Source organism: Gobius niger, assembly GCF_951799975.1.
Source record: "Gobius niger genome assembly, chromosome: 11".
Taxonomy (NCBI): domain Eukaryota; kingdom Metazoa; phylum Chordata; class Actinopteri; order Gobiiformes; family Gobiidae; genus Gobius; species Gobius niger.
In genome coordinates this window covers 1,100,414-1,119,578 of record NC_136862.1, presented here as the reverse complement: position 1 = coordinate 1,119,578, position 19,165 = coordinate 1,100,414, and the positions used below count along the sequence as shown (strand labels likewise).

General features: G+C 44.7%; 1 protein-coding gene across 1 annotated transcript in view; it reads right to left on the bottom strand.

The window, feature by feature from the left end:
* The window catches only part of emsy (EMSY transcriptional repressor, BRCA2 interacting), a 58,623-nt gene that overhangs the window by 22,566 nt on the left and 16,892 nt on the right, over positions 1–19,165 (bottom strand). Inside the window, 5 exon segments of the mRNA XM_079567039.1 lie at positions 4,208–4,375; positions 8,413–8,602; positions 13,588–13,755; positions 16,066–16,202; positions 17,218–17,391. Coding sequence (XP_079423165.1) covers positions 4,208–4,375; positions 8,413–8,602; positions 13,588–13,755; positions 16,066–16,202; positions 17,218–17,391 — 837 coding nt within the window.

The window sequence follows — 19,165 nt, the reverse complement described above, 5'->3', positions numbered from 1 at the left end:
GACACTCGGCCTCTGCGGCCTTTGTTGAATTTTTGTCACTTTTTTGATGAATTTTTGATTAATTTTCGTCACATTTTTGTTGAGTTTTTGTCACATTATTGTTGATTTTTTGTCACTTTTTGGTTGAGTTTTTGTCACATTTTTGATGAATTTTTGTCACATTTTTGATGAATTTTTGTCACATTTTTGATGAATTTTTGTCACATTTTTGATGAATTTTTGTCACATTTTTGATGAATTTTTGATGAATTTTTGTCACTTTTTTGTTGAATTTTTGTCACTTTTTTGTTGAATTTTTGTCACATTTTTGTTGAATTTTTGTCACTTTTTGGTTGAATTTTTGTCACTTTTTGGTTGAATTTTTGTCACATTTTTGTTGAGTTTTTGTCACATTTTTGATGAATTTTTGATGAATTTTTGCCGACGTCACGCGGCTCTGACACTCGGCCTCTGCGCCTCTGACACTCGGCCTCTGCGGCTCTGACACTCGGCCTCTGCGCCTCTGACACTCGGCCTCTGCGGCTCTGACACTCGGCCTCTGCGGCTCTGACACTCGGCCTCTGCGGCTCTGACACTCAGCCTCTGCGCCTCTGACACTCGGCCTCTGCGCCTCTGACACTCGGCCTCTGCGGCTCTGACACTCGGCCTCTGCGGCTCTGACACTCGGCCTCTGCGCCTCTGACACTCGGCCTCTGCGCCTTCCAGGGGCAACACTCTGATACTGAATTTTTGTCACATTTTTTGTTGAATTTCTGTCACATTTTTGTTGAATTTCTGTCACATTTTTGTTGAATTTCTGTCACAGTTTTGTTGAATTTCTGTCACATTTTTGTTGAATTTTTGTCACATTTTTGTTGAATTTTTGTCACATTTTTGTTGAATTTTTGTCACTTTTTGGTTGAATTTTTGTCACTTTTTGGTTGAATTTTTGTCACATTTTTGATGAATTTTTGTCACATTTTTGTTGAATTTTTGTCAATTTTTTGTCACTTTTTGGTTGAATTTTTGTCACATTTTTGTTGAATTTTTGTCACATTTTTGTTGAATTTTTGTCACTTTTTGATGAATTTTTGTTGAATTTTTTTCACTTTTTTGTTGATTTTTTGTCACTTTTTGGTTGAATTTTTGTCACATTTTTGTTCCGTTTACATCCTTGTTTTCTTCTCATTTTTGTCGCTGTTTTGGTGCTTTTTTCCCAAGAATCTTTTTGATTAGGGTAAAGCAAAACTGGAGAAAATGGGATCCGTTCAGGCGTTGTGTTTAACAGGTTAAACATTACATTAACACTGAGAAAATGCAAATAATAATAAAGGCATAAACTCTGATCTGCATTTGTATCAGTGTCATATGAGCCTGAATATGTAGAGACTTGGAGACTTTTACGTACGAGTTTATTCCCATTTCTGACTGTGTAGTGTCTGTGTAGTGACTGTAGTGACTGTAGTGACTGTGTACTGTCTGTGTAGTGTCTGTGTAGTGACTGTAGTGACTGTGCAGTGTCTGTAGTGACTGTGTAGTGACTGTGGGGTAAATGTGGGCTAAATGAACCGGTTGCACAGGCTGAGTTTGCTGACTCTTGGATGGAGTTACCGGAGCCGCTGCTGGCTTTACTCAGGAGGAAACTGACTCCTGACACGGCGACACTCGATCCGTCTGAGAGGCCGACGTCACGCGCCTCTGACACTCGGCCTCTGCGGCTCTGACACTCGGCCTCTGCGGCTCCGACACTCGGCCTCTGCGGCTCTGACACTCGGCCTCTGCGCCTCTGACACTCGGCCTCTGCGGCTCTGACACTCGGCCTCTGCGGCTCTGACACTCGGCCTCTGCGCCTCTGACACTCGGCCTCTGCGGCTCTGACACTCGGCCTCTGCGCCTCTGACACTCGGCCTCTGCGGCTCCGACACTCGGCCTCTGCGCCTCTGACACTCGGCCTCTGCGGCTCTGACACTCGGCCTCTGCGGCTCTGACACTCGGCCTCTGCGGCTCTGACACTCGGCCTCTGCGGCTCCGACACTCGGCCTCTGCGGCCTTTGTTGAATTTTTGTCACTTTTTTGATGAATTTTTGATTAATTTTCGTCACATTTTTGTTGAGTTTTTGTCACATTTTTGTTGATTTTTTGTCACTTTTTTGTTGAGTTTTTGTCACATTTTTGTTGATTTTTTGTCACTTTTTGGTTGAGTTTTTGTCACATTTTTGATGAATTTTTGTCACATTTTTGATGAATTTTTGATTAATTTTAGTCACATTTTTGATGATTTTTTGTCACATTTTTGATGAATTTTTGATGAATTTTTGTCACTTTTTTGTTGAATTTTTGTCACTTTTTTGTTGAATTTTTGTCACATTTTTGTTGAATTTTTGTCACTTTTTGGTTGAATTTTTGTCACTTTTTGGTTGAATTTTTGTCACATTTTTGTTGAGTTTTTGTCACATTTTTGATGAATTTTTGATGAATTTTTGCCGACGTCACGCGGCTCTGACACTCGGCCTCCGCGGCTCCGACACTCGGCCTCTGTGGCTCTGACACTCGGCCTCTGCGGCTCTGACACTCGGCCTCTGCGGCTCTGACACTCGGCCTCTGCGGCTCTGACACTCGGCCTCTGCGCCTCTGACACTCGGCCTCTGCGCCTTCCAGGGGCAACACTCTGATACTGTTCGTACGAGCGGGAACAAAACTCACAGCTCGGCTTACAAAACATGTACAAGTCCAATCCCACTGCGGGTGAACAGCATATTATATAGTACACTGTGTAAACGATGCACAAATGCAAAAAAACCTCGGCATATTTCATTTTGTGAGATGTGTAATCTCGGTCACAGCCTTTCGTGCTACACGTAGATACCGAACATGTCAGTATTTGTGAATGAACAAGCGTGGGAAACACCAGGGAGCGACGCAGACATGTCGGAGTCACTTCCTGGATAAAACTCAGACGCAAAGACACAAAACATCAGAGAATGAACGTCAGAAAGAGAGAGCTGGGGACTCACCTGTGACCTGTGGGCGGGGTTATAGGACTCACCTGTGGTCTGTGGGCGGGGTCAGGACTCACCTGTGGTCTGTGGGCGGGGTCAGGACTCACCTGTGACCTGTGGGCGGGGTTATAGGACTCACCTGTGGCCTGTGGGCGGGGTTATAGGACTCACCTGTGACCTGTGGGCGGGGTTTTAGGACTCACCTGTGGCCTGTGGGCGGGGTTATAGGACTCACCTGTGGCCTGTGGGCGGGGTCAGGACTCACCTGTGACCTGTGGGCGGGGTTATAGGACTCACCTGTGGTCTGTGGGCGGGGTTATAGGACTCACCTGTGACCTGTGGGCGGAGTCAGGACTCACCTGTGACCTGTGGGCGGGGTCAGGACTCACCTGTGGTCTGTGGGCGGGGTCAGGACTCACCTGTGGTCTGTGGGCGGGGTCAGGACTCACCTGTGACCTGTGGGCGGGGTTATAGGACTCACCTGTGGCCTGTGGGCGGGGTTATAGGACTCACCTGTGACCTGTGGGCGGGGTTTTAGGACTCACCTGTGGCCTGTGGGCGGGGTTATAGGACTCACCTGTGGCCTGTGGGCGGGGTCAGGACTCACCTGTGACCTGTGGGCGGGGTTATAGGACTCACCTGTGGTCTGTGGGCGGGGTTATAGGACTCACCTGTGACCTGTGGGCGGAGTCAGGACTCACCTGTGACCTGTGGGCGGGGTCAGGACTCACCTGTGACCTGTGGGCGGGGTCAGGACTCACCTGTGGCCTGTGGGCGGGGTGATAGGACTCACCTGTGACCTGTGGGCGGGGTCAGGACTCACCTGTGGTCTGTGGGCGGGGTCAGGACTCACCTGTGGTCTGTGGGCGGGGTCAGGACTCACCTGTGGCCTGTGGGCGGGGTTTTAGGACTCACCTGTGGCCTGTGGGCGGGGTTATAGGACTCACCTGTGGCCTGTGGGCGGGGTTATAGGACTCACCTGTGACCTGTGGGCGGGGTCAGGACTCACCTGTGGTCTGTGGGCGGGGTCAGGACTCACCTGTGGTCTGTGGGCGGGGTCAGGACTCACCTGTGGCCTGTGGGCGGGGTTTTAGGACTCACCTGTGGCCTGTGGGCGGGGTTATAGGACTCACCTGTGGCCTGTGGGCGGGGTTATAGGACTCACCTGTGGCCTGTGGGCGGGGTTATAGGACTCACCTGTGGCCTGTGGGCGGGGTTATAGGACTCACCTGTGGTCTGCTGCAGCTCCAGCAGGGCCTTGATGGTGGAGGTGGCTGACTGGGCCTCCCCTGGGGTCAGCTCCTGGTAGATGATGGTTGGGCTGGACTCCACTGACACCTCCTGCTCCGTCCACTCCGCCTCCCGAGAGGAGACCACGTGCAGCACCGCCTGGGCGTCTGCGCCGGGACAAGGGGGAGGAGACAATAACCGTCATTAATCTCATTTAAATGCATCTTTTTCCTCGCAGGACCTTTACTCGGAACCCCAGGACTTTTAAAGGGATGATTTTAAGTTTGTGGTTTTCAATAAAAGCTTTTACGAAGTGCTGCTTTAACGCTTTAGCCGTATTCACACGACGTCAGGTCTTCATGTGCATTCGGGATCAGCAATGTCCGTCTTTCTTTTACTCATTTTTCCAGGAATGATGGAGAAAATGACGTTCATGCTCTCGGGTTCGTTTATGATTTAGCTCCGACACAAAACTGCCCTTTCTCAGAACCGCCATGTTGGCCTAGCGTCGCCATGACAACGGGGCTGTAACGCCGCAGTCTTTCTCTTTTATACTTTTTAAATGAATGATGTTATTACCAAAACGTTCACCTCGGATCCCGTTCAGCTCGACCTGAATCTTAAAGCTTCATTTCTGTCGCTCTTTTGTCACTTCTTTGCTTTGTTTTTGGCACTTTTTGGGGCCGTTTTTGGTAGCTTTTTGCTTTGCTTTTTGCTTTTTGTGTCTTTATTGCTTTTTCATCACTTCTTCCATAGATTTTTTGTCGTTGTTCACTTGTTTGTAGTATTGTATTTGCTTTTCTTGCGTGTTTTTGTCGGGTTTTTTGTCACGTATTTGCTTCGTTTTCTTCACTCTTTTGTCACATTTCTGTTAGACTTTCATCCTCGTTTTTGTTGCCAGAGTGACGCTTTTAGATCTGGGTAAAGCCAAGCTGGGGGTGAAGAGGTTAACCCGCTAACTCCCGCCTGAACCGAGCACATTTTCTCCAGTTTGGCTTTACCCCAATCCAAAAGCTTCTGGAAAAAAGGTGAGAAAATAGCGACAAAACTGAGACGAAAACAATGATGGAAATGTGACAAAAAAGTGGGAAAACATTGACAAAAAGTGACGAAAAATGGATTAAAAAGTGGCAAAAATGTCACAAGAAATTGACCAAAAATGACAAAAATTTGACAAAATGTGACAAAAAAATGACAAAAATGTGATAAAAAATTGACAAAAAATTCACAAAAAATGACAAAAATGTGGTAAAAAAAATATCGACAAAAAAATACAACAATGTGACAAAATGTGACAAAAATTTGATAAAAATCAGACAAAAAATGGACGAAAAAATGACAAAAATGTGACAAAATGTGACAAAAAAATGACAAAAATGTGACAAAATGTGACAAAAAAATGACAAAAATGTGATAAAAATGTGATAAAAATGTGATAAAAATTTGACCCAAAAAATGACAAAAATGTGACAAAAAATCAACGAAAAAATGACAAAAAATTCACAGAAAATGACAAAAAACTGACAAAAATGTGGTAAAAAAAATATCGACAAAAAAATACAAAAATGTGATAAAATTTGACCAAAAAAATGACAAAAATGTGACAAAAAATCAACGAAAAAAGGACAAAAAATTCACAAAAAATAACAAAAAAAATGACAAAAATGTGACAAAATTTGATAAAAATCTGACAAAAAATGGACGAAAAAATGACAAAAATGTGACAAAATGTGACAAAAAATTGACTAAAAATTGACAAAAAATGTGACAAAAAATGAACGAAAATATTACAAAAATGTGACAAAATAATGACAAAAAATTGACAAAAATTTGACAAAAAAATGACGAAAAAAATGACAAAAATGTTACAAAAGTTGAATACCCAACAAAAAAATGATGGAAAAAAAATCTGATGACGTGAGGGAAAAGATCCTCTCAGTTCAGGCGGGAGTTAAGAGGTTAAACGTGGAAATACAGTAAATAACCTGCTCTTATTTATACTTTATTACGCTGTTATAATGGGTATTGGTCTCTGTGGAGATGTTTTCAGAGCGCACACGCATGTTTCAGACGCAGGTGCAGACACAGGTGAGGTCACTGTTGTCAAAACAATGTAGTATTTTCAGTTTCACTTCCGTTTCTCGGCTCCTGGTTTTCCCCCTGAGCTCCACAGTTCATGTTGACTGACTTTACAGCTGTGGCGTCGCTGATTCAAAGAGACAAAGCAAACATCATCAGGAAGTTTAAAGGCTTTCCCTCCAGTTTACAGGGAACTCTCACTATCAGACTCTGTTTGTTTTCAGAAGAACAGGAAGGAACCGGGCTGTGACGGGGACGTTAAAGTCACACATTTCCAGTTTCACTTTGTCTTTTTGTTTCCCCGGAGCTGCTGATGAAAGCCTGAGGAGGAGCTGCTCGGGACTTTCTGCTCTTTTGTCACAGTCAAATCATCAGTGTGAAAAGCAGATTCACCGAGCACATCGTCTTTACCCAAATCTAAAAGCGTCCGGACTGGAGAGCAACATGGAGACCAAAGATCTGGTCATGATCTGGTTTGTGGAGTTGTCAGATTACTGAAGGATCTGATCTTTCACTTCAGGATAAACTCACAGGGGGAGAAAAAAGAAACTAAAGGTCAAGCTAACGTCACAAACTATACAAACAATAACACAGTGGTTAGAGCTGCTGCATCATCCCTGAAATAGAGCCCAGAGTTTCAGTTATCTGATTTTTCTGGCCATGAAAACGTAGCCAGCAACTGTTCCAAAAAAATGTTCTAAATACATTTTTTTGAAAAAGATTCTGAATTTTTAACATTTTTAAAACGCTCATACATATTCAAATTTAGCTTTAGTCTTTTGACAAAAATGCAATTCAATTTTAGTTCAGTTTTAGTCGACTAAAATTGAAAGGGTTTTTTTTCTGTTCCTCATGATCGAAGCTCAGCTGATCGTTTAGCAGAGGATTTACCTGATCTGAGGCTCTTTCAGACGCTCAATAGAAGAAGGATGATTTTAGTCTCTGCTTTTCATTTTTATTTAGTCTGATTTTGGTCTGATCATGGTCTGATCATGGTCCGATTATGATCCGATTTTGGTCCGATTATGGTCCGATTATGGTCCGATTTTGGTCCGATTATGGTCCGATTTTGGTCCGATTATGGTCCGATTTTGGTCCGATTTTGGTCCGATTTTGGTCCGATTATGATCCGATTTTGGTCTGATTTTGGTCTGATTTTGGTCTGATTTTGGTCTGATTTTGGTCTGATATTGGTCTGATTTTGATCTATATTGGTCTGATTTTGATCTGCTTTTGATCTGATTTTGGTCTGATTTTGGTCTGATTTTGATCTGATTTTGGTCTGATTTTGGTCTGATTTTGGTCTGATATTGGTCTGATTTTGATCTATATTGGTCTGAATATGGTCTGATTATGGTCTGATTTTGATCTGATTTTGGTCTGATTTTGGTCTGATTTTGGTCTGATTATGGTCTGATTATGGTCTGATTTTGGTCTGATATTGATCTGATATTGATCTGATTATGGTCTGATTTTGGTCTGATTTTGGTCTGAATATGGTCTGATTATGGTCTGATTATGGTCTGATTATGGTCTGATTATGGTCTGATTATGGTCTGATTATGGTCTGATATTGGTCTGATTTTGATCTATATTGGTCTGAATATGGTCTGATTATGGTCTGATTTTGATCTGATTTTGGTCTGATATTGATCTGATTATGGTCTGATTTTGGTCTGAATATGGTCTGATTATGGTCTGATTTTGGTCTGATATTGGTCTGATTATGGTCTGATTATGGTCTGATTATGGTCTGATTATGGTCTGATTTTGGTCTGATTTTGGTCTGATTATGGTCTGATTATGGTCTGATTATGGTCTGATTATGGTCTGATTATGGTCTGATTATGGTCTGATTATGGTCTGATTATGGTCTGATTATGGTCTGATTATGGTCTGATTATGGTCTGATTATGGTCTGATTTTGGTCTGATTATGGTCTGATTATGGTCTGATTATGGTCTGATTATGGTCTGATTATGGTCTGATTATGGTCTGATTATGGTCTGATTATGGTCTGATACTGGAGAGACTTCCTGGATGAATCAAAGCCTCAGATCATCAGAGAACAAACGAGGTGAAGGGAGTTTGGGTGATTTGACTGTAATATTGTGAGTGCAGTGACCTGTGGACGATCCGGCCTCCGACAGCAGCCCGCCCCCGCCCTCGGTGAAGACCTCGTCCCTCGCCCCCTCCTGGAGCCCCGGCCCCGCCTCTGCAGAGCGGCTCGCCTGCTGCAGCGTCTCCGTCACCAGCTGTCGCGCCTGTTCACTCACGACCGCCGCCTGGAACACCGGCTTCGGCTTGATCAGCACCTGCACCCACACAAACACCGGCATGTTCACCTGCGGGAGGTTCAACCACGCTTAATCTCCCGCTGTAAAGGAGGAGGTTCAACCACGCTGAACCTCCTCCTTTACAGCGGGAGGTTCAACCACGCTTAACCTCCCGCTGTGAACTCTACGACGTTCACCTGCGGGAGGTTCAACCACGCTGAACCTCCTCCTTTACAGCGGGAGGTTCAACCACGTGATCATGAGGGAACTTCCTCAGACACAGTCAAAGCGGCTCAGGTTATTCCTTCAGTCAAAATGTTGGGGCGAAACCATAGAATTATATACCAGCCAATCAGGTCCTCTGGCTCAGCTCTGGAGACGTGTTTTGGGTCTTCCACACCTCCCATTTGTTCTTGTTGCAGATTGAAGGTGTTTAGATCCAACCATGAGAAATGTGACTTTATCTCATTTTTCATCTTGGGGATGTTCAGTGGAGAAAAGTCCAGTTATTTGTTTCATTCCATTACAGTTCATTAATAATCGATCACCTTGTTTGCTTGAAAAGATAAGGTTATTGATCACAGCTGCCACTTTTAGGAAAGTCTCTTGGTATCGGTTAATATCGGCCGATACTCAAAGCCCCAGTATCGGCATCACAAGCAGAAAGCTGGATCTGTAAACATGTCTGATGAAAATGTGTGTATTATTGTTGTTAAGTAAGGATTAAATAACGCACTCCGCGAAGTGCATTATAACGTCTAACGCGGCTCCTCGTTGTTTAATCCGCTTATACCAGGGTCCCACAAACCTAACATTTATAATAAATGTGTTTTTCATTGACTAAAGTCACTAAATCTGCCAGACTACGGGACTATTTTGTGTGGGTTATTAGCCGGTCACTGAAGGCTGGTCTCAGAGCGAGTCATTCTCCGCAGCTATTACGAGGATCTCAGTCAGGCTCAACGACACAACATCAGCACAGAATCACAACACAACAGGACTAACCCGGAAACACTTTTCCCTGGAAGGAAACACCGATATGCGCCACTCGTGGGCACCAGTTATTTACCTTTTACAAGGTTTAACCTGAAGCTAAAGCTAGCTAGCTCAACCAGCTCAACTGTTTATGGAAACAGCTGCGGTGGAGTCGCTCACACCTGGGCCCCCCCAACTCAAACTTTTATGTTTGACTTTACTAATCCAGACAAAGATGCTTCAATGCAGGATCATTTTATGTACGCCTGAAAATGATGAATAGCCTTAACCGTTTCCAATAGAAATGTAAAGCTCATATGTTATTAACAGTAGCTAACCTAGCTGCTCACTCTCCTCTACAAACATTTAGCAAACACTAAATCCATCTCATACGTTCCTGTCAGTCACTAATTACGCCTTTATCTGACTCAGCTGTGTCAGGCGTTGCTACGGCGACGCCACAGCGGAGTGACATCCCAGTGATTTAACTACCGGACTACGTGTGCGGTTACACCAAAATAATGCACCGGCCAATCAGAATCCAGTATCACCCAGACCATGGTGTAATATTGTCTAAACCCCGCCCCTCTGGTGGATCCGTTAGGTCAGATTAGTTTCTTCAGGTGCTGTTCGTGACTCCTGCTCTCTGTGCTCTGATCTGTGAGCGGCGTCTGATAAATGGAAACCTGACTCCGCCTGCTCGTCCTCAGGCTGCACTGAGGACTCACAAAGCGCTACAGGATCCAGGTTTAGTTTGTTAAACCTTTGGATTGTTGAAACGAACACCGTCTTAGAGACTGGCTGAGTTTACTATTGTTGTGGCGCTTTAGGAGACGGTTCTTTTTACCGCGATGTCGCTCCGGTGTCGCCACGTCCAACAGAGGCTTCATTCATCTGCAGTTTACTCTCCAGCTGTGATTCATCTAACACATTCTGCTGTAGTTTGAAAAAACAGGCAGAGGCACAGGTTTGTTTTGGGGATTTTCTCACTAAACGCTGGAGGAACTGAGGCCGCGTCGCAGATCTAACCTTTACCAGGGGATTTCTGCATTTTCACATGAAATGATAGTCGTTTTAGAAACTACAGAGGCGTCAAAAGGACACATGACCTCGTGTTTGGAGTCGCTGAGCGTCACCACAGAACCAGCCCGGGGCACTTTACCATCACACAAGTATCTAAAACCACCGTCCCGTGACTGTGCTGCACTAACGGCACCACAACCATCACTCAGGACTGTAGGAAATGAAAGATTTGATTGAATAGATGAGAAATTCCCTGGACGTGTGACTGACCTCGCTGTCATGTCACACTGCAGAGGTCAGAGGTCAAACATGACTGAGCCATGACTCGGTCAGAGCGCAGTCTGCACCGAGAGGAGCTCGCCGTGTGAAGGCAACGTGCACCTTAAAGCAACAGGCCAGTGTTTCCAGACTGAGACGAGTTCATGTGTACCTGTCTGGTCTTCACGCGTGTCCTCAGTCATGTAAACACAGACGGCGTTAGCATTTAGCCTCTCCTCCTCTATAGCTTTAGCATTTAGCCTCTCCTCCTCTATAGCGTTAGCATTTAGCCTCTCCTCCTCTATAGCGTTAGCAATAAGCCTCTCCTCCTCTATAGCATTAGCATTTAGCCTCTCCTCCTCTATAGCGTTAGCATTTAGCCTCTCCTCCTCTATAGCGTTAGCATTTAGCCTCTCCTCCTCTATAGCAAACCAGGTGAAGACAGAAGCTCCCAAGCTCTTCATGTTTCACTATTTAAATATAGTTACATCGGCGTCCACACAGTAAAGTGAAGACGCAGATGTGGAATTACTCCTGGTATTGTTACGCCACAATATAGTCCCTTTTTATCGTGCAACACTTCACGTAACCATATTTAAATAAACGTGAAGAGCTCGGGAGCTTCTGTCTTCACCTGGTTTGGAGCTATAGAGGAGGAGAGGCTAAATGCTAACGCTATAGAGGAGGAGAGGCTAAATGCTAACGCTATAGAGGAGGAGAGGCTAAATGCTAACACTATAGAGGAGGAGAGGCTAAATGCTAACGCTATAGAGGAGGAGAGGCTAAATGCTAACGCTATAGAGGAGGAGAGGCTAAATGCTAACGCTATAGAGGAGGAGAGGCTAAATGCTAACGCTATGGAGGAGGAGAGGCTAAATGCTAACGCTATAGAGGAGGAGAGGCTAAATGCTAACGCTATAGAGGAGGAGAGGCTAAATGCTAACGCTATGGAGGAGGAGAGGCTAAATGCTATAGAGGAGGAGAGGCTAAATGCTAACGCTATAGAGGAGGAGAGGCTACATGCTAACGCTATAGAGGAGGAGAGGCTAAATGCTAACGCTATAGAGGAGGGGAGGCTAAATGCTAACGCTATAGAGGAGGAGAGGCTAAATGCTATAGAGGAGGAGAGGCTAATGCTAACGCTATAGAGGAGGAGAGGCTAATGCTAACGCTATAGAGGAGGAGAGGCTAACGCTGTAGAGGAGGAGAGGCTAATGCTAACGCTATAGAGGAGGAGAGGCTAACGCTGTAGAGGAGGAGAGGCTAATGCTAACGCTATAGAGGAGGAGAGGCTAATGCTAACGCTATAGAGGAGGAGAGGCTAATGCTAACGCTATAGAGGAGGAGAGGCTAACGCTGTAGAGGAGGAGAGGCTAACGCTGTAGAGGAGGAGAGGCTAATGCTAACGCTATAGAGGAGGAGAGGCTAATGCTAACGCTATAGAGGAGGAGAGGCTAAATGCTAACGCTATAGAGAAGGAGAGGCTAAATGCTATAGAGGAGGAGAGGCTAACACTGTAGAGGAGGAGAGGCTAAATGCTATAGAGGAGGAGAGGCTAACGCTGTAGAGGAGGAGAGGCTAACGCTGTAGAGGAGGAGAGGCTAACGCTGTAGAGGAGGAGAGGCTAACGCTGTAGAGGAGGAGAGGCTAAATGCTAACGCTATAGAGAAGGAGAGGCTAAATGCTATAGAGGAGGAGAGGCTAACACTGTAGAGGAGGAGAGGCTAACGCTGTAGAGGAGGAGAGGCTAAATGCTAACGCTATAGAGAAGGAGAGGCTAAATGCTATAGAGGAGGAGAGGCTAACACTGTAGAGGAGGAGAGGCTAACGCTATAGAGGAGGAGAGGCTAAATGCTATAGAGGAGGAGAGGCTAACGCTGTAGAGGAGGAGAGGCTAATGCTAACGCTATAGAGGAGGAGAGGCTAAATGCTATAGAGGAGGAGAGGCTAACGCTGTAGAGGAGGAGAGGCTAATGCTAACACTGTAGAGGAGGAGAGGCTAAATGCTATAGAGGAGGAGAGGCTAACGCTGTAGAGGAGGAGAGGCTAATGCTAACGCTATAGAGGAGGGGAGGCTAATGCTATAGAGGAGGAGAGGCTAACACTGTAGAGGAGGAGAGGCTAACGCTGTAGAGGAGGAGAGGCTAATGCTAACGCTATAGAGGAGGAGAGGCTAACACTATAGAGGAGGGGAGGCTAATGCTAACGCCGTCTGCGCTAACGTGACTGAGGACACGTGTGAAAGGTAAGAACATGTCAGTATGAAACACACTGGCCTGTTCCTTTAACACACCCCTCTAGGGCTGCTCGATTATAGAAAAAATAATAATCACGATTATTTTAGTAATAATTGAAATCACGATTATTCAAACGATTATTTGTTGCCTTAAAAGAAAAATATCTTTATTTTATTTATTAATTTTTTATTATTATTTTAAAAAACAACTATGGACGACAGTTTCTAAACTAATCCTATAGAGACACCTGCCCCCTGCTGGCCAGCCCTCACACCTGTCCAACAGAGCGGCGCGGCCTGATGACATCATCACTCAGCGCTGATGTTTTTATGTCAGACCAAAGCCTGAGCCTTTAGTGAAATGTGAAGGAAACAGAAACAATCATCTCAGCAGAAGTAATAAGAGTTTGTTTGAGCTCCGTTGATCTGCTCCTGAAGAAGAGTTTTAGTGTAGCGTGTGGCGTGTAGCGTGTAGCGTGTGGCGTGTAGCGTGTAGCATGTAGCATGTAGCATGTAGCAGCCCGTGCCTGACCTGCGTCTTGCCCTGCTGCCCGTACACGATCTTGGTGGGGATGATCTTGGTGGCCGTGGCGCCGGCGGCGAGGCCTTTGGGCTGGGTCACGATCATCTTGGTGATGGGCCGCGAGGCCGTGATGATGGCCGGCTTGGTTCCCTGCACGGCCTGGAGGCTCTTCTCGGCCTGGAGGCACACGCAGCACACGCCAGGCACACGTCAGGCACACGCCAGGCACATGGAAGAGGAGGGACATCCAGATGTTTAGGTTAAGGCCGAAAACACAGCGGTTAAAGTTTGACTTTTCCACATCTCTGTGACGGTAACTGTTCTTGTATCAGGGCCGTTTCAGAGACTGGTTTGGTTTAGATACTTCTTTTAAAGGGGGGTATTCTGCAAAATGGACTTTTTCAAGCTTTCCATCATGTTATTCTGTCACTCCCTCATTAAAAACATGGCTGAAGTGTTGCCTTGGCACATTCACGTATTTCTGAGTAATCTGTAAAAACTCTGATGGCGGCCATTTTAGGGATAGGTTTGCCTGAGTCCTCCTAGGAACGCCCCCACCTCCTGGAGACGCCTCCGAGCTTTGGTCACCAGCCGAGTAACCAACCACTGCTCCTCAGCAGAACCCCCTCCCCACTGATGCCACAGACAGCGTGTGGAGGGGGCGTGTCTAAAGGCTCAGAGGTTCTTAAAGAGACAGAGGCCGATTTCAACACATTCACTACAGCCATTTTGAGAGAGACATTTTATACAAGGCAGTTATTCTAATTTACTGCATTTACAGACCAACAGAAGGTTTGTCATCATTGTAGTGGGATATAGACTGGTGCTATGGGACTGACAAAAAGCAGAACACCCCCTCTTTAAAGCAGAACACCCCCTCTTTAAATGATCATTTTTGAGTAAATGAACATTTTTAGGAACACCTTAATTTTCATCCAAAGTGGCGAAGGGGAGGGGCTAGTGACTTTCAGAGAGCGCCTTTTGCTCCTGAGATCTTAGTCTCTTCTTCTTGACTCTCTGACTTTCCACCTTTGGGCCTTTTGTTTCCAGATAAATGTTCTGCGGATAAAAAAGCTGCTGCTAAAGTCTCCGCCTGTGTCAGATTCATTAATGAGCAAAGACACAGAAACCCTCCTGAGGAAATAAAGGTCTTTATGAAGTCACTGTTGGTTTGTTACTGTTATAAACAGAGCGCTGGCACCACCTAGTGGCGACAAAGGCACAACACAGGATTCTTTTCTCACTGTGGATCACAGGAGGTTTTCATTTAGCCTCTTTAAAAAACTCAGGTATAGAAGAAAAGCAGATGTTTGTGTTTGACCTGGACTGCCTGAGCGGTCACTACAGGAGCCTTTACTTTCATCACAGTGACCTCGAAAACCCTACAAGAGGAGCCGCGATGTAGAGGCTGTGATGTAGAGGCTGTGATGTAGAGGCTGTGATGTAGAGGCTCCTGTAGAGGCTCCTGTAGAGGCTCCTGTAGAGGCTCCTGTAGAGGCTCCTGTAGAGGCTCCTGCAGTGACCGCTCACACAGGGGTCAAACACACAAACATCACCTTTAAAGTTAAGTTAACTTTACTGTGTCTCTGTATCTGACCCCAGAGCAGCCCCCGGGCCCCTCCTCCAGATGTGGAGATCTTTAATATCGGATATCGGCCGATACCACGTGATTAAAGGCCAATATCTTATTTATAAAATCAAAACTATTAAAATTATAAGATCTCATTAAATTACAAACATTGATAATAATGTATAAAGCAAGATTTTTTCGATTGCCTCAATCTGTACAATTGATGTTTGTATTTAACGCTGATGCATCCAGGTCGTAGAAAACTTCATTTTACTCTCCCTTTGCCAGAACAACCCAGAAGCGGATCGGCAACTGTGGAACACCCTGCCCTTAAAGAACTCCTCCACAGTGCCCCAATTTAAAAAACAGTTCAAATCAACAAATATCAACTCTTACACACCACTTTAAATATTAGATTTCAACTTTAAAAACAGTAGTACCTGTGTTGTTTATTCTAGTTTATGGCTTAAAATATAATACCTGCGAATCAGACCATTTATGTTTTTTTTTTTCTTGTCTACCTTTTGTATCTGAAGAAAGGGGCAGTTAGCATAAGCGTCGTCTTCATCGTGCTCCTTTTCAATCATGTATATAAATAAATCATTTAAAAAAATCATGTATAGTTGTTGAAATGTGAAAACATGTAACTAACATGACTGAAATAAATAAATAAATAAATATCTCCTGAAGCGACAGCTCAGTCGGAGCCTCCACAACCTCCTTCACCCTCAGGAGAAAATCACCTCCTATTGTATATGTTTCATGTCTTTTGCGTCTCATTTCTGAAGAAATAGTGGCTCACAGTTTTAGTTTCCCTCTCAGACGACACATGAATGTCCTGAAGACAGCGCCCCCTGCTGTCACACGTGTATAACCATTCAAACACAGCCTGAGGAATAAGGATCATGCAGACTGACCCCGGCGTTGAGCAGCGTGGTGACCACGTTCTTGGCGGGCAGGCCCTGGATGGTGGCGCCTTTGCCCGTGGTCTTCTGCACCACGATGACGTTGGGTTTGGAGGTCATGGGGATGGTGGTGATCTTCGTGGTGGTGCCTTCAGAGGAGACGGGACGTTAGTGGTTCACAGAGTTTAGTTTAGTTTCATTTATTTGAGCAACTACATTTTCCTGAAATATTCATGTCATGATATTGACAAACCAGATGTTTTAAGTGTAGGCTACAGTACCTTTGCATCATTTATTTGTATTTGTGCTAGACTTAAGTGCAGAGCCTTGTGATGGTCCTACATCGTCCTTTAAAGTCTATGTAGTTTACTATTAGGTTCACATAATTAGACATTTTATGTTGCTGTGTTATTCAATCTGTTAGTGTCACTAACTACAGAAAAATCACTTTTTTTCTCTTTTTTTGGGGGGGCGGGGGGTGGGGGGTTTGGCCCTTTTGTCTTGGTTTAGCACCTGCCCCTCAAAATGTCTGCGCACGCCACTGCTCAGTGGTAAATATGGATGCAGTACACTATTTGACCACTAGCGTCAAATTGGAGGCGCTGTTTCTCTCACAAAGTTAAGGAAACACTGTTGTGGTGTCTTGGTGTTTATCAATCACAGAGTTTTGTAGCTTCAACTTTCAGAATTTTCCAACTTTTATTGCAAAGGTTGTTACATTAATAACAGTATATGTTAAAAACTGACTTATAAAAGAGTTGATGCTGAACTGACACTTTCAAAATGATCTAATGTGTCATTTTCTTTGAGTGAACGGATGAGGTAAAGCTAGGTAAGGTAGGTGCTGCAGATGCAGGTGTTTCTTTTGCACTAAATTGCTACAATGGTTGATTTTGTTTTACTAAAACTAGGCTTTTGCCGTAGTTACCATTTGTTTTAATATAGCATGTTATTTGCATAGATAGAATCAAATGCAAATGTGGGCTATCCAAAAAATAAACTAAAGTAACTTTATAATTTGCAGTTTTATGTGTGTTTCGTGCTTGACGTCGCCGTGTTTGTCCCGCGACTCACAGGCACTTTTTCATTTTGGCCTCAGAGACTAAAAGTTTGGGCCCCCTGCTGTGGACAGTCATCAGTTCATAAAACGGTTTAGTTTCTCACCGGACACGATGTTGCTGCTGATGATCTTCCCGCCCAGCGTGGCCAGGGACTTGGGCACCACGGTGATGATGCTGCCGCTGGTCGTCTTCACGTAGGTGGCGCCGGCGCCGGAGGCTGCGAGGCGAGCGCCGAGGCCGGGGCCCACGGTGGGTCTGGTGTAGGTGGTTTGTGTGGCTGCGGCGGGAAAAACATCAGAGTGACAACGAGAACATGTGAGGAAACACGAAACCTTTCTCCTCCTCATGGTCAGTGATGCTACAGACAAAGAATGAGAATCCTGAGGCCGTCCTTCTGTGGACCCACCAGCAGGAGGCGCCATAGGGGCTGGGGCCATGAGGATGGAAGGCTCAGTGATGTTATGAAGCCATTTATGTGTGAGCTCATTTCAAATCACCATCACTGTATAAAACACTAAAATGACCCTGATCTGAAGCTTCCTCACCTCAGTCCCTCAATCTGTGTGTTTTCCTTTAGCTTCAGTGAAGCTCAGTCTGTGGCCGTGGAGAAGGTTCTGTTCATAATCTGATGGTGAAGCGGCTCATTCTTCTTAAAACCTCCTGAGACCCTGTGACCTCATACGAGGACATGATGATTGTCCATCTTTGACCTGTTGGCCACATGTGGGGACACTGCCCACGCCATCTGGTGGTGATATCATAACATTACACCGATGTAAGTGAGAAGACGATGGCGGAACATCAGCAAAATCCTTCTACAGCAGTTCTCCAAAGTAAATGATCCAGGTAAAAAATCTATCCAAATGATATGAATAAAATACATTTATTTATGTACAACACTGTCTCTTCATCATGTGGGGACATGTGAGGACATCAGTGAATGTGAAGCACTGGTTTGAGGACGTTGGGACGATATAACGTTATTTATTCGACCATGTGGCTAAACTTGGGACTATTTACATGGTTTACAGTTATAAATAGTTATTGTGGCACATTTGCAGAGTCATGTTGTACAGTTGTAAATCTTATACTAAAATACTAAGTGGTAAATTGTCGTAGAAATAAACGATGTAGCTAGCGTGCTAGATAGCTAGCCTATTTAGCACCCGTCTCAGATGTAGAGTTTTGTTTATTTTTTGTATATTTTTTATTTTTTTCACGATCCGATACTGATATTCGATATCGGAACCGACACTGTAAAAAATTCGATATTGGGTATTGGCTACAAATATCCGATACTGAACCGATACCAGTTTTGTCTCTCATCGCCTGAAAAACACAACTTTTACTAAATCTAAGTGAATCTGGGCTGCAGATCATCATAGTTTTAACCTCTTAACCTAAACTACTTCTTATATTCAGCTGAAATTTAGAATTGTGACTAATTAGGACCTTCTGGCCTTTAACAGCAAATGATATTTCATAAGGTTCTGACAGACCCACTGTCCTCACATCATTTTCTGCAAAAACTACTTCCTGTACAACATCACATTATAGTTATTATACTTATTAGGTCCGACTTATCCCAAATAACAACAACAATTATAAAATGCACAGCAGACGAACTCTCGGGTCTCAGGAGGTTTTAAAACCTCCAGGTCCTGTAAGTTCCTGGTCTGTCTTCATGGACAGCAGGTGTGAGATCCCCCACAGTGGCTCAGTGATACTGAGGTCAGACTGAGATGGAGCTAACAGGACCTTCACTTTGTTCTGCTGGAGCATCAGAGAAACTCCTCCATGTTTCACAGTTTGAGGCACTTTTCATCACAGGCTTAGATGAAACGTGTTTGTGTTTCCCTCATGTTCCTCCAGGGGGAGTGAACTTATTGGCATGACTGTGTGTGAAGGTCAGAGCAGGGCGTGATCACTGATGCTACACGTGTTCCTGCGTGTCCATCATCTCCCAGCCTGACTCTGAGGAACATGTGAGGAACATGTATGACCTGCTGACCCTGAGGAACATGTGAGGAACATGTATGACCTGCTGACCC